The following is a 13,799-nucleotide window of genomic DNA, read 5'->3' on the forward strand; positions in this document are numbered from 1 at the left end:
TTGTTTAAAGCAGCCATGACATTATACGAAAAAGGGTCGATCTGACTATGATGAATTTGCTTGCTATGCAACAGTTCGCGTATGAAGGGAAATTTTTGAAACATGCAAAATATATTTGTGCCGATTTTGTGAAGTAAATTGAGGCTAAATATTTCAATGCGTTGACAGTTTTCACAGGTATGACGTTGGTGTTAACTTGTTCTGATTTTCGTATCGTTTTCATTATTTATGCTTTATAACCTGGGACCTATCGTCTGTATTTCGTGATTTTTACGTATCAAATCAAACAGAGACTTCGGTAAATCAAACAGTTAACTGTTTACCTGCGCAAATTAAGCAAAATCTGATGTATCACAAAAGTACTGAAATATAATTCATTCTATCGGTAATTCGGCATTATCTTTTGCGTAATGGTAGATTAATGCAATAGGTTTTGTTGAGATGCTCGGCATTTTCTCGAGTCTATTCAGTTTAAATAGAGTTTGATATCGCTGAAATATATATTGAAATATGTAGGTATATACATGTATATATATGATTCATTTCGAAAAAATAAATTGTGTTCTTTATTTGTTACAGTGCATGTTTCTTGTGTTTAATTGTTTACAATTTCTATTTACTAACCATATTTGAGTGTTAAGCTTCGAATTATAAGCCAGATACAGATATTTGCTCACAATTCTTTGTTTGTACACAGATCTTAAAAACTAAAGATTAAAAAAGTAAAAAAATTGGTCAATATTTATTAAAAAAAATTTTAAAGTCTGTTCTTCCAGAAACCAATTTTAACAACTTATTGTATTGTAAACTTAACCTTTTTTCGTCATTATTACTCCTACTGTACATGTGATCCTTTGACTGTGTTTGTGTTCATTGGTATAAACTGATTTTGAACCTCAAATACCAGTGAAATGGTCTTAAGTGAAGAAAAGAATTGAAAATCTTAGGCCATTCTTTTTTTCCATTTTAAATGCTGAATAGGAAATACCAAGTTAAAAATCTTAAACTGATTGTAATAAACTCTTGTGAACAAAATATGACTCAAACCTAGGCGAACTGTGAGCTCTGTATCCTGCTTATAATTCTACGATTGACGCTGAAATTTTGGTTAAACATTAGAAATTCTATATGAATTAGAGTATGTTAAATACTTGTACATACAAAATAAAAGAATGATATTCTGTATATACCAACCTCTGGGGCCCCCTCTTTATACAATAAATAATGTGAAATCTACATCAATTTTGATAGTTTTTCAGACACGAGTAAATAAAAACGACATCTTTAAAACAGTTTCCATAGTTCTGACACATTTATGTTGCGGGGATAAAGTAATTATCGCTATTCCTAAGAAAATATCACAGCGGAAAATTATCCTGGTTTGTACGCAAAGTAAATAACAGTCATTTAATTATAATGGAGAAGACAAATAAAATTTTTGAATGTTTTTAATTTGAGGAATTGAGCACGTTGAGGTACAATTTTCTTCTTCACATCTATACATGTAGGATTTTTTAATTAAAAAACAATAACTATTATATTTTTTTTTTGAAAATACAATAACTAGTAAGTTGTTGATGAAAAAAATGTACCTAGTATATGCTCTCATATATTTTGATCGCTTTACAAAATGGTGGGGGGGGGGGGGGCAGAACGAAAATATAGGGAATTGGAAGTTAACAACTTAACAGTGTACCCCCACCGAATGTTTAGTTTTATATATTGCGTAGGATTTTCTTATTCTGGTAAAAAATAGTATTTCATGAAGGTTCAATGTCAAAGATTACGTGTATGCAAAAATAAGTGTAAAATTCGAATACTTTACAATATTTATTTTTTGTAATTCTACCGATGGACCATATGGCACAATATCTTTTGAACGCCCATTGTTGCTCAGGTGAGCGATGTGGCCCCATGGGCCTCTTGTTTTTAAATTGCATTGTCTATTTATTATATATTGGTGTTCATTTTTACATATTTAATAAACTTTGGATTGTTTTATATTATTTCATTGTATAATGCTTTGCAAAACATGATTATTGCTCTAATTTAGTTTTGAAGATGTAGACCCCAGTGCCAGAGAATATTTGTATATGTAACGTGCCAACTTAGAACCACCTTCAATGAGGTGTAAACAAAATTAAGATAAAATCATTGATACAAAGTTTTTATTCAGTGTATAATACTAACTGTTTATTAAACTACAAGTATACTTATTATGCAGCATCAGGCTGAAATGTTTTAAACAAGAAAAAATAATTATCAGCGGACTTCATTGTATACATATACATGTATATGGGACGCAGAGTACGAAGAAGATGTTAAATTTAACTTTAAAAGTAAAATAAATGACAATAATTCGTAAATAATACAACAAAGCGTTTTAAGAAGAAAACGTTTGCCGTTTCAAGCAAGTATCAAGACAAGAATGCATTGTTTGTTAGTAAAATAATATAAAATAAATTCAATGAAACATGCCATAAAGAAATCCCGTAGTGACCATTCCGACAAGAAATATGCCAGACAGGACATGGCTCCACCTTGGGTCCTCTTTCATGAAGGCTTTGGTTGCCCTATCATCAAACACCAGGTCTCCTCCCTGTTCTTTTTTAGAAGAAACTCCACAGATTTCCCCTACCCAATGTCTCCACATGGACTTCCGGTCTGTAGAGAGGTCTGAATCCTCAGAGAGATCCCCATTAAAGTCTGAAAAATGTACACATATGTCCTATATTTCTGTGTTAAATGAAAACTTCGAGTTGAAATAATGAAGGGCGGACAAGATCTTGTTTAAAAGTGTGAGGTGATCAAATAAAAAGAAATAAACGAAAGAGACAGCACGATCAAGACACCGTGTTTAAGAAGATACAAAAAGCCACGTCGATTGTTTTCATATTTTTAAATAAAGGCATCTTACCCTTCGTTGTCTCTGAAGTGTTTTTAATGTTCACACAAATAACCATTTCTTCTTCAATCTCTTCAACGTCGCTGTTTATCGTTACCCGGTTTTGCCATACTAGGTTTCCAATCTATAGCAATAATATGCAGTTCAAATGAAATTCCAACGCAACACAAATTCTTACCGGTATTGTAAGTTAAATATTGTTTCACAGTTATGACAACTTGCAATGTTTAAGATACTTTTGAAGAGAGATTTAACCCTTATTCGGGTAACCTACAAATGATCCATCTTTAACCAACATATACCAGTTATTCTTCTGAATTGCTTTTGCGTTTTTTCTTTAGAATGAAATATTTCTGTCTGTTCATTTCATGAACAGATCAATGTTTAAATTTGTATAAATTAAAGTTTTTCAACACATTTTAGATGACAACGACAATTCAGGGGATGTTCGACTCTAGAATGTACAATATCTAATTATACCTTGTCAAATGTTATACATTGTGTATGTTAAGAAAGCCATTTGGAAAGGTAAACTTCTTATGTCTTTTTTTTTTAAATCCGTAATGTAATACTAATACTGATATAATTGAGCTGTTAATCATCAAAACATACCAGTTTAAGATCTTGTAAACCTCATCATTGAATTATTAAAAATCAAAACTTACCAGAATACTAGTAATCAAAATAGAACAAATAATAACGTAAAAATGAGAAAGTTAGATATTTTGAAAAACTGCATACAAATGCAATATCTTCAAATTCTAAATATACACCCACAGAAATCAATTATATATGTCCAAATATTTGGAATGTGTGTGTTTCTTTTCATAGTATATTTTTATCATTAGAATTTTTTTTTAAATCTACCGGTAAACCTTTATGAACTGGTTTGTTTTAAAAATTGATTTTAAACGTACTTCACAGGTAGGTCCTACTACCTGAACGTTAACAGAGATGTGATTGTGTACAGACACTGACCATTTCCTCTGTTGGGGGTTTGGTCAGGAGGCTGATGATGACGATAGCGAGGGACGTGATGACAATCATCAGAGCTCCGAAGTAGGTATAGTGGAGATTGACCAGAATGGACGGTCGTGTGTCCTCGTGTCCGCACTCAGGTGCAGGGTAAGCCAGGTCCAGGACCAGCCGTATTACACCACACATGTGTCCGATAACTATACCCCAAAACGCTCCCTGTAGAAAATCAAGTTCGAAGTAACATAGGTATCTACACTAGTCATCATAGGGAAACTAGCCTACTTGAAAACTTCTAGATTATTATAGATTAAGGTACCTGTTCTGACATACGTTTCCAAGTTATTGCCAGTAGGAAAAGGGCTCCAATTGGCGTGCCTAGGTAACTTTGAACTGCATTGATGTAGGCAAACAGTTGTCCCCCTTGCGAAGACCGTAACAACGGGATCCAGAGAATGCTGACCACGCAGAGAGCCACGATAAATATCCTGTAGCAAATCAGAATACCCGGTATACAGTGTGGCAAGGCTTTTTCAACATAATTAAAACACTGTCACAAGAATATAAAACAACACCACAACTGTCCATTCATTTTTACTGTGATTTTTGCTGGAAGAGAGACAAGTACATGTACCTGTATGAGTTCTTAGATCAACCTTTTAGTTGCTACTATCATGCAAGAAGTTGTTTAAAAATGACAATCACACGATAACAGACCTGCCGACAATCAAAAGTTCTTTTTCTCTAGCTGTGGGGCGCATTCGCCTCCAGAGGTCCATGGTGAAGATTGTGCTGGCGCTGTTAAATATAGAGGTGAGGGAACTCATGTTGGCCGACAACATGACGGCCATTAAAAGACCGCGGACACCTGCAGGAGGAAGACGTAAACAATTTTTAACTTGTTATTCCTTCTTAAGATTACAAGCAAAACGTGTACTTTCATTAACATAAAATAAATTCTACTGATTGTTATTCATTTAGTTATATGCACATATTCCAAAACAGATTTAACTTTTCATTGACAAAATCATTTGAACATTTCTTTTTTAATTTGGTATACATTGTTTACTGTGTCTTTAGAGAATACATCACTCTTAGTCTACTGAAAAGAAATAAATGCAATAGTAGTAGTTTTTCTGAAATAAACAATAATATACAATAAAGGTGCAGTACAAAACATATGAAGTTACTTGGACAAACCGTATGGAAGGAGTTCCAGTACGAGTTTAGGGTAAGCTATGTTGGAGCATCCCACGGGGTTATCGCAGATTTTCTGACATTCCACTGGATCGGCACATCCTACTTCATCTTTGAAAAAAGACCAAAAATACATGTACAGGAAAATCCTAAATTAAATTGTACGGGGCTGGACAGATCAGTTAAAATTCAGTTTGAACCTGGATAGAGAGCCCTGCTGATCATTCCTGGGAATATCATCATCACTAATGGCAGCATCTTCAGATAGCCAGCCAGGATAGCTCCACCTTTAGCATGGGAGAGGTTCTTGGCAGCAAGGGATCGCTGAATTATTACCTGGAGAAAACACGTAATTAATTAAATTGGGTATACATCTGAACATTATAAAATCAGGCACACAAATTTGAAGCAGGATTTTAAATTTCGCGGTAATCACCTGATCACAGCACCAGTACCATAAGCAGCCAATGCTTGACTGAAGAAGAAGTCCAGGCCACGGGTTATCTGAGTTCACGGGGTCACGAAAAATATGGAAAGCGTCATCACGAGGCAATCCACACGACGTGTTGTCGTCTCGAATAGCAGGAATAGATTGCATGTATTTCTGTTGAAATTCTCCATATCCACCTATCCTGTGAAAGCCTTATAGGCATAGTTTGAAAATTTTAATACCTATTGAAGTGATAAAGATATTTAAAAATATCATTGCAGATAATGATAAATGGTTTCAGTGTAGTTAACCGTGATTAACATTACATGTATTAGTCTAGATGCTTACTGACTCCAACTACAGCAAAGGAGCCCAGGGTCAGGATAATGGTTTGGAATGCGTCAGTATATATAACGGCCGTCAATCCTCCTGTAAAGAACGGCATACAGCACCTTTTAAAAATTATTTTCTAGTTTTACAATCATATGTAAAGCCATTTTGTTTTCTTTTTAATGATTAGGATAATGATCAGTACTATCCTTTGTACTTTCATGGTAAATTATACACTAGTGACTAGTATGGCCATATCGTTTACCAAGGACAGTGTAGATGCCTGTGATTAGCAGAAGGGAGGCTATAGCGACGTAGTTATTCCATCCCAGAGATAACTGTATGAACAACGCTCCGGAAAAAATACTGACCTGTATGTATAAAACAAGGATCACAAAATAAATTATTATTGACTTTATAGAGTACTACAATTGTCAAAGAATCTATTGTGCTTTTGATAAAATATATATTGAAGTCCACCAAACATTTTTCATTATTTCATCGTTTCTCTTGACTTTTTTTATTGGTTTTCAGTACCGCTAGTTTTGTGACGATGTAGAGCAGAAGAGACAACAAACTCATGTAGATTCGGATCCTTTGGCCACCAAACCTCTTTCCAAGATATTCTGGTAGAGTGTACACCTAAGGAAGATTTGTGTTAAAGTGTCTGGATTTCTACGATATAGTGACAATTATTTTTTAAGAAATTGAATATTGAATTTTGAAAAAAAACCATGAATTGCTTCAATCCCATTGCAAACATTGCATCACCTTTGCAGAGATATATACGGGAAGGAACAGCCAGGCAGCTAAAGCAATAAGTGGAAGACCCTTAATGACAAAAAATCATAACAACAGCTCATTTTTGCAGTCAGGACACTATATAATGTATGAATATATCGTTGATAAACACTAGCAAAATAACTAGTTGAATCTTCCCTTTACACTTAGACAACTATCTTTATTGTGTTATTATATAGGTATGTTTAAAAAACCCATAGAAATATAATGTTAATAGAAATGTTGGTGGTTTCATTAAAATAAAAACCTCAAACACAAAATGATCATACCGTCCATTCGTAGGAAATCATGGCTATTCCCGCGGCAGCCCCTGATCCTGCTAGTCCAATGAAATGTTCGGTCCCTATGTTACTGGAGTATATAGAAGCTCCAATCTGTGTACAAAATTTAAAAGCTTGTTCATGTTGATTCAAAGGTTACCGATCCATTCGTTTGATTAAAATAACTAATGTTTATTGTTATCTTGGATTTTAGAAAATTTACCGGAAACCAAGTCATCCTTCGCCCCGCCAAAAAGTAACTGGTCACTGTCCCTCGAGCGTGTCGCCAAAATGCCTACAGAAAATGTTGTTTAAGAAATAACTGTACAGTTTTGAAAGAGAATAAACATATAGCATCACTGCATAAAATTACTACATTGTAACTATCGATTTACGGCCGTCATAAGCCTTAAAACGACATTTCTTAATTAACATTTTACCAAAATTATGCATAACTGAAAATTATATTTCAGGTACGCGCTGTTTTGCGCTTTACTTGATTAAGCGGACGCCCCTTACTGCTAAACCGCTATATGGAATATGCATCCAAATGTAATACGATTACAGTATAGTCATTTGATTTGGTTGAATGTTATCTGTCAATAACAGAGTGATAAAAAGAAGAACACATCTTTTATGTTTTCATGGAAAAATACTCTGAAAAATGTAATTTTTCTTTAAAGGGGCATGGTCACGATTTTGGTCAAATTTTGTTTTTCTGTTTTTATTATTTGCAATGCTTTAGGAATGCATTTCTAGTGATCAAATGAAATTTGGGTCCCAGTCGTTGAGTTTTAAGCAAGATACAGGGCTTACAATTCTTCGTCATGTAAACAAGGCTCGTGCCATGTTTTTGTTTACATAGGTTATATATACCAGTAAAAAATCTTTTTAAAGCTGGTTTGTCTATCTTATTATTCATTATAAGCATAAATAAACAGTTCCTAACGATTAACACATTCATTTTAGGTCTAAAACTGAAATTTTCACTTCAACATTCAAAATATAAACAAACGCTTTGTTTACATAGCGAAGAATTGTAAGCTCTGTAACTCGCTAATGAGTCATCAAATGACACTCAAATTTTGGTTGCCTATTAAAAATGCCTTACTGAAGCATTGTAATTATTAAAATCGAAGAAATAATCTTTGACCAAAATCGTGACCATGCCCCTTTAATCTCTTTTTATATATTACATGCACTTCAACATTTTACACATCACACAGTTTCAAGCTTAAATTTGTATTTCTTTCATTAAAAAGGTAAGTATAATATACATATATTATATAGAATTGACTTACCCATAATCCAACAGCCAATACGGCGACAAAGTAGATAACCACTACCAGTATATCCGACCAATGGTCTAAACCTCTTTCCACCATTGCGTCGCGTTTATCTGGATGATATATATTTATTTTAAATGGATATACATGTACTTTAAAATTGAACATTTTATGATAAACATTTCTATAACTTAGATAAAGGTCCCTTTATAATGAATGATTTAAAGATTTAAAGACAAATTCGTCATTAATTATATTATGCAAGATATCAGTTAAAGGGGCATGGTCACGATTTTGGTTAACAATTATTTTTTCGATTTTAATGTTTACAATGCTTCAGTAAAGCATTGTTAATAGGCAACCAAAATTTGAGTGTCATTTGATGAGTTATAAGCGAGTTACAGAATTACAATTCTTCTCTATGTAAACAAAGCGATTGTTTACATTTCGAATGGTGAAGTGAAAATTTTCAGTTTTAAACCTAAATGAATGTATTAATCGTTAGGAACTGTATATTTTTTCTTAAAATGAATAATAAGATAGACAAACCAGCTTTAAAAAAATTCTTTACTGGTATATTGAACCTATGTAAACAAAAACAGGGCACGAGCCTTGTTTACATGACGATCTAAGAATTGTGAGCCCTGTATCTTGCTTAAAACTCAACAACTGGCATCCAAATTTCATTTGATCATTAGAAATGCACTCCTAAAGCATTGCAAATAATAAAAACAGAAAAATAAAATTTGACCAAAATCGTAACCATGCCCCTGTAAGTCCGAAAGAATATATTAATTTTCCTTTAAACGCTGGTAATAAACGTATGTCCCATTGAACACTCACTGACAGACAACAAGTCAACAATTCATCTATTCTTGTCCTGATAACACCGTATCATTCAAACTTGGTTTGGTCTAGTTATAATTATGTGTATGCGCGGATCCAGAATTTTTTCCGGGGGAGAGGGCGGGGTCCAAGGAATAATTGTGTTTGCTTTTCAACTGGCCCGATTATGGAATGCAGTTTTATCACCAAAGTTTATATTTTGAAGAGAAGAATTATTATGAAAAGTTATATGAAATATACTCAGATTAGTGTTCTTATCTATATGCTATCTTTAAAAATTAGGTTAAACGACCTCTAAACGAAGACAAAGGGTTTGTCCCTTGAAGTTCTTTCCCAGATATGAACAAAATGTGTTTAAAATTTTAAAGTTTCTATTTCTTCAGGATTGTACCTCATCGATTTGAAAACGGACCGAAGACCAACAGGTTGCTCGCAACGAGATCGCATCTTGTTTCATGCGGATTGATAGGTTTTTGATAGGATATTCAATGTACATTTGTTTGGTTTGATGTGAAAATTCTCCTTTTATTCGCCTAAATTTGAATGCCAATGCTTACAATGATGCAGTTGCATACTGAAATTAAAGCAAAATAAGACATCAAATTGAGCACGATCAATTATTAAATCCAGCATTTCTTAAAATATTTCCATTGATACTTGAACGAAAATGAAACCTAAAACATATCAATACAACTGGTGCATTTCTGTCTCGGCAAATCTACGAAAAAGGTGCTCTTATACCCAGAGCGAGTAAACTCAATGGAATACTAGTAACATTTTTATCAGGAAAAGTGTTTCGTAAAAAGTTAAAATCAATGCCATTGAACTCACTTCCGTTGTTGATTCCATACTAGATTCGTTCCCAAAGTTTTAGCCGTCAGAAATATTCAAATGCCAATTATTTTAAAATTCTGAAACCCTGCAACTCTCTTGGAAAATCCTGTGGGGAAAAAGATGAATTTTCCAAGAGAGTTGCAGGGTTTGTAGATTGTTGGTAAATATCTTATACGACGTCAAGGTGCATGTGACGTTGTGAGACATTGCTATTATGACGTCATCATAGTATGACGTCATGGTAACGTTAAAATGATATGTTTATGTTCAAATCAGTCTAGATAAACCAGTCAAAGCGTTCAGATGTGTTTTCATTCTATCTGACTCAAAGACCACTATACAATCGCGACATTTTGGTGCCGTGACCAGGACGGAGAGATGACTTCTAAACTTAGAGCAGTTCGTTCAGGACAAAGAAGTGCTGTAACAAGACTTTTGAGAAAATTGGAAGAATCCATTTCAGAGGAAAACAATTCAGAGGATACAGAAACTATAATAGCGCTACTGGAGGAGAAACAAGACACGTTAGAGAAAATCAACAGCCAGATCCTACAAGAATTATCGAGTGAAGAAGAGATCCAAATAGAAAACAGATATTCAGTTGAGTACATGTTGCATTTAAGACTAAAATTAGCAGAGTTGACAAAGAGCGCTTCATCTACCAAGACTTTAGAGAATGTTCATCAATCTACATCGATCAATTTAAATGTAAATGCACAAGAGTTTGCTCAATCCAATGACACGTCACAAGACAAAATAGGAAAACCCAAGATTCATAACACCATGGACAAAAAAGAAGATGATGATGATATCTGGGATTTACAGTCACTAAGGAGAGCCATAAAGGTAGAGCCATGCATTCAAGATGCTGGACAAGCTAGCAATCTAAGATCAAGCCAGGAATTCATTCCAGCAGCTAACTTTGGAGTTGGGTCAAGTCATAAAAAGATTAACAAGCCACAAAATATTGTGAAGCTATGTTTATTCTGCAATGGTAAACATTCACCAACAACTTGCCATATTATTCAAGATTGCGAAGTGAGAATATCCATCATAAAAGAAAGAAGAGTATGCTTCAATTGTTTAGGGAAACACAAAGTAAATAATTGTCAGTCACGTTTCAAATGCAGGATTTGTAAGAAGACTCACCACACCAGCATATGTTACAAGTCGCAATTCCTGAAGCCATCATCTAAGAGCTCAGTCACAAATTTAGAGAGGACAAAGGAGAAAAAGTCACATCAACTAGAGCAGTCAATCAAACTACATTACTCAAAACAGCTAAATGGAGATCGATGTAAAGAGGAAGAGAAAGTACCCACATCCAAGGAGACAAACAAACTGAATACCAAACTACAGAAGAGAGAAACTGCTCAGTCAAGAACAAACAAACAGAAAAAGTCAGCTTTCAACACAGTCAATAATAAAGAGAAGGAAGACCAAGAACAAGAAGATATGGTGGACAAGCTTAAATCAGAGATTTTGCAGTTAAGGAGAGAGAACTTCAGACTTAGAAGAAAGTCTTCTTTCAAGAGTCAAAAAATCCAGAAAATCCAGAGAGAAAATTCAGATTTAGAACAGAAGATGAAGAGTCTAGAAGATCTGAACAACCAGCTTCAAGCACAAACGCAGAAAATTCAATCCAACGTGGAACCATGCAGTGAGACCTTCACCACATCACAGGAAATGGCAAGCAAAGATACAGCAGACTTGAGACACTACCTTGATGAGCTAGAACTTCGAGTGATCAATCTGGAGATGGGAAAGAATGTTACTGCTTTAGAGGAGATCATGAAACAAAACCCATCGTTGATGACACAGCTATGGAAATTGGATCCATATACCCACAACAACTTGGAGAAATACAACTTCTATAGAGCATTAGGAGAAAACAATATTCATCAGAGGCATTACCACAAGAGAACAGGAACTACATTCAACGAATTCAAGATTGGAAAATTGGTTTCAAGAGCACAATGACTTTCCCAAGCTATGAAAATCAAAGTCAGAGTTGAAGAGAAGTGAGAGACTTTCAAGTTAACATTTTTCAAAACACAACGCGAACCTATCATGAACTTTAATTTTTGTAAATTGTGATTTTGTACATTTTGCGGCCCGGATTATGTTGGTAAATATCTTATACGACGTCAAGGTGCATGTGACGTTGTGAGACATTGCTATTATGACGTCATCATAGTATGACGTCATGGTAACGTTAAAATAATATGTTTATGTTCAAATCAGTCTAGATAAACCAGTCAAAGCGTTCAGATGTGTTTTCATTCTATCTGACTCAAAGACCACTATACAATCGCGACATAGATAAGAGGTTACAGTTCAAAACCTTTGATTTAAGTTGCAATATGCTTCAAAAGTGAACTTTTAAAGAATAATCTTTCATTAATGTGCATTGTAATTTCGAACCATTTTAACAAGAGCTTGGACTTTGGGTAGTTTTGTCAAACAGCAATGTGACGTAGGCCTGTCTATTTTATAGCTCGCCACTCAGCCATTGCTCTTTGAAATCAACAAGATTTGTCTGTCTTCTGAGCTAAAACTACACAATCGGTGTATATTTCACTTGAAGTCGGCATCATTTTCAACTTGTTTTGACCCAAGAAATAAATAGTTACGTCCTACTGAAAGTCCAAGGCCTTTTTAAAATGGTTCTAAATTACAATGCACATGATGCTTTAAAAGATTGAAAACTTGTAAAAGTTGTTTGGTTGATGCGTCCCGCTCCATATATTCAACTGCTTCTTTCATATTTTTATAAGTTCAGGATGCATAAAAATGAGCATTTTTTAATACTTTATGATAAAGGAGAAGATCTTAGGAGTTGAATTTATTATCCAAATGAGAGGTTATTTTATTTGTCTTAAACAATATACTGTAATTAAATTTGTGTATATAGGTAATATTTAATATATAGAATTTCAAAATACAGAATGTTCAAATGTCATGTATTGAAGTCTTTCCTATACTATGACTATTTTATGATTTTATATTTAAAGGAACATATGCTAATAGTTTCATCCCTGATAATTTTTGATATTTTTTCTTGAAATTATTGGAAAGCTAATGGAATCTAATAAATGTATATAATTTAAGACTGGTGTCCTTTGAAATAGAAGTTTCATATACGAAGAATGTATGATCTAATTTTCTGTAATTGCCATGTGAAAATATAGCTTAATATTCATAACGTGATATGACAGAGGAAATTCATTATTAATATGTAAATCGTACTTGTTTCTAATCTCATTAAAATAATATTTATTTCATTTATCAATGAAGTTTAACAAAATGTGTCACCACAACTATATAGGACAAACTGGAACCAAACTAGCAGATAGAGTGCGCGTCCACATGCAGCAGATTAGAGACCCATCTGTGAGGAACACACCATGCAGCGGCCATTTCGATATATGCGGAAAGGGAATGTTTTATATTTTCCCTTTTTATAAAGTGAAAGAAAACAATGAACAATTGCGTAAAGCTAAAGAAAATCATTTTGTTAAACTGTTTAAACCCAAGTTAAATTCTTAATATTTTGTATTTTTAACATCTGCATATATATACATGTATATAATTATGTACAAGAGACACTGGACTTTTATCATTAAAATTGTTTTGACTCTTTTAATGCATTGTATAATGTTTTGACGTCACAATGTTTTGACGTCACTATGTTTTGACGTCATAATCACGTCTTCAACAGTTTGTTTGTATAACGTTGCCTACCTAACGTCAGGAGATTGACGTCATATTGTTCTTGTTTACCTTGTTTTTTAAATCTACTGAAGAGCCCGGTAGGGCGAAAGCGCTATAGATAAAAGTTGTTTGTGCATTGGACATATTTTTGTGTTTATATATATATATATATATATATATATATATATATATATATATATATATATATATATATATATATA

General features: G+C 33.6%; 1 protein-coding gene across 1 annotated transcript; it reads right to left on the reverse strand.

Moving 5' to 3' along the window:
• Window positions 1-2,202: 2,202 nt before the first annotated feature.
• On the reverse strand, window positions 2,203-8,344 carry LOC128156516 (sodium/glucose cotransporter 5-like). The gene is made up of 15 exons (XM_052818685.1): window positions 8,200-8,344; window positions 7,122-7,193; window positions 6,908-7,012; window positions 6,609-6,668; window positions 6,375-6,479; window positions 6,103-6,208; window positions 5,856-5,936; window positions 5,514-5,719; window positions 5,278-5,413; window positions 5,081-5,188; window positions 4,598-4,748; window positions 4,200-4,368; window positions 3,884-4,099; window positions 2,918-3,029; window positions 2,203-2,706 (listed from the first exon to the last, which is right to left on the reverse strand). The coding sequence occupies exons 1-15, from the start codon at window positions 8,281-8,283 to the stop codon at window positions 2,465-2,467; spliced, it is 1,953 nt and encodes a 650-aa protein (XP_052674645.1). The 5' UTR covers window positions 8,284-8,344; the 3' UTR covers window positions 2,203-2,464.
• Window positions 8,345-13,799: the final 5,455 nt, after the last annotated feature.

The sequence above is a fragment of the Crassostrea angulata genome, chromosome 7, assembly GCF_025612915.1.
Source record: "Crassostrea angulata isolate pt1a10 chromosome 7, ASM2561291v2, whole genome shotgun sequence".
Classification (NCBI taxonomy): domain Eukaryota; kingdom Metazoa; phylum Mollusca; class Bivalvia; order Ostreida; family Ostreidae; genus Magallana; species Magallana angulata.

Coding starts and splice junctions, on each gene's coding strand:
- LOC128156516 (XM_052818685.1), bottom strand. CDS start 8,283: ATGGTGGAAAGAGGTTTAGACCATTGGTCGGATATACTGGTAGTGGTT. Junction 4,749..5,080: donor ACTGGAACTCCTTCCATACG/GTTTGTCCAAGT, acceptor TTCCTCCTGCAG/GTGTCCGCGGTCTTTTAATG. Junction 2,707..2,917: donor CACTTCAGAGACAACGAAGG/GTAAGATGCCTT, acceptor TACATTTTTCAG/ACTTTAATGGGGATCTCTCT.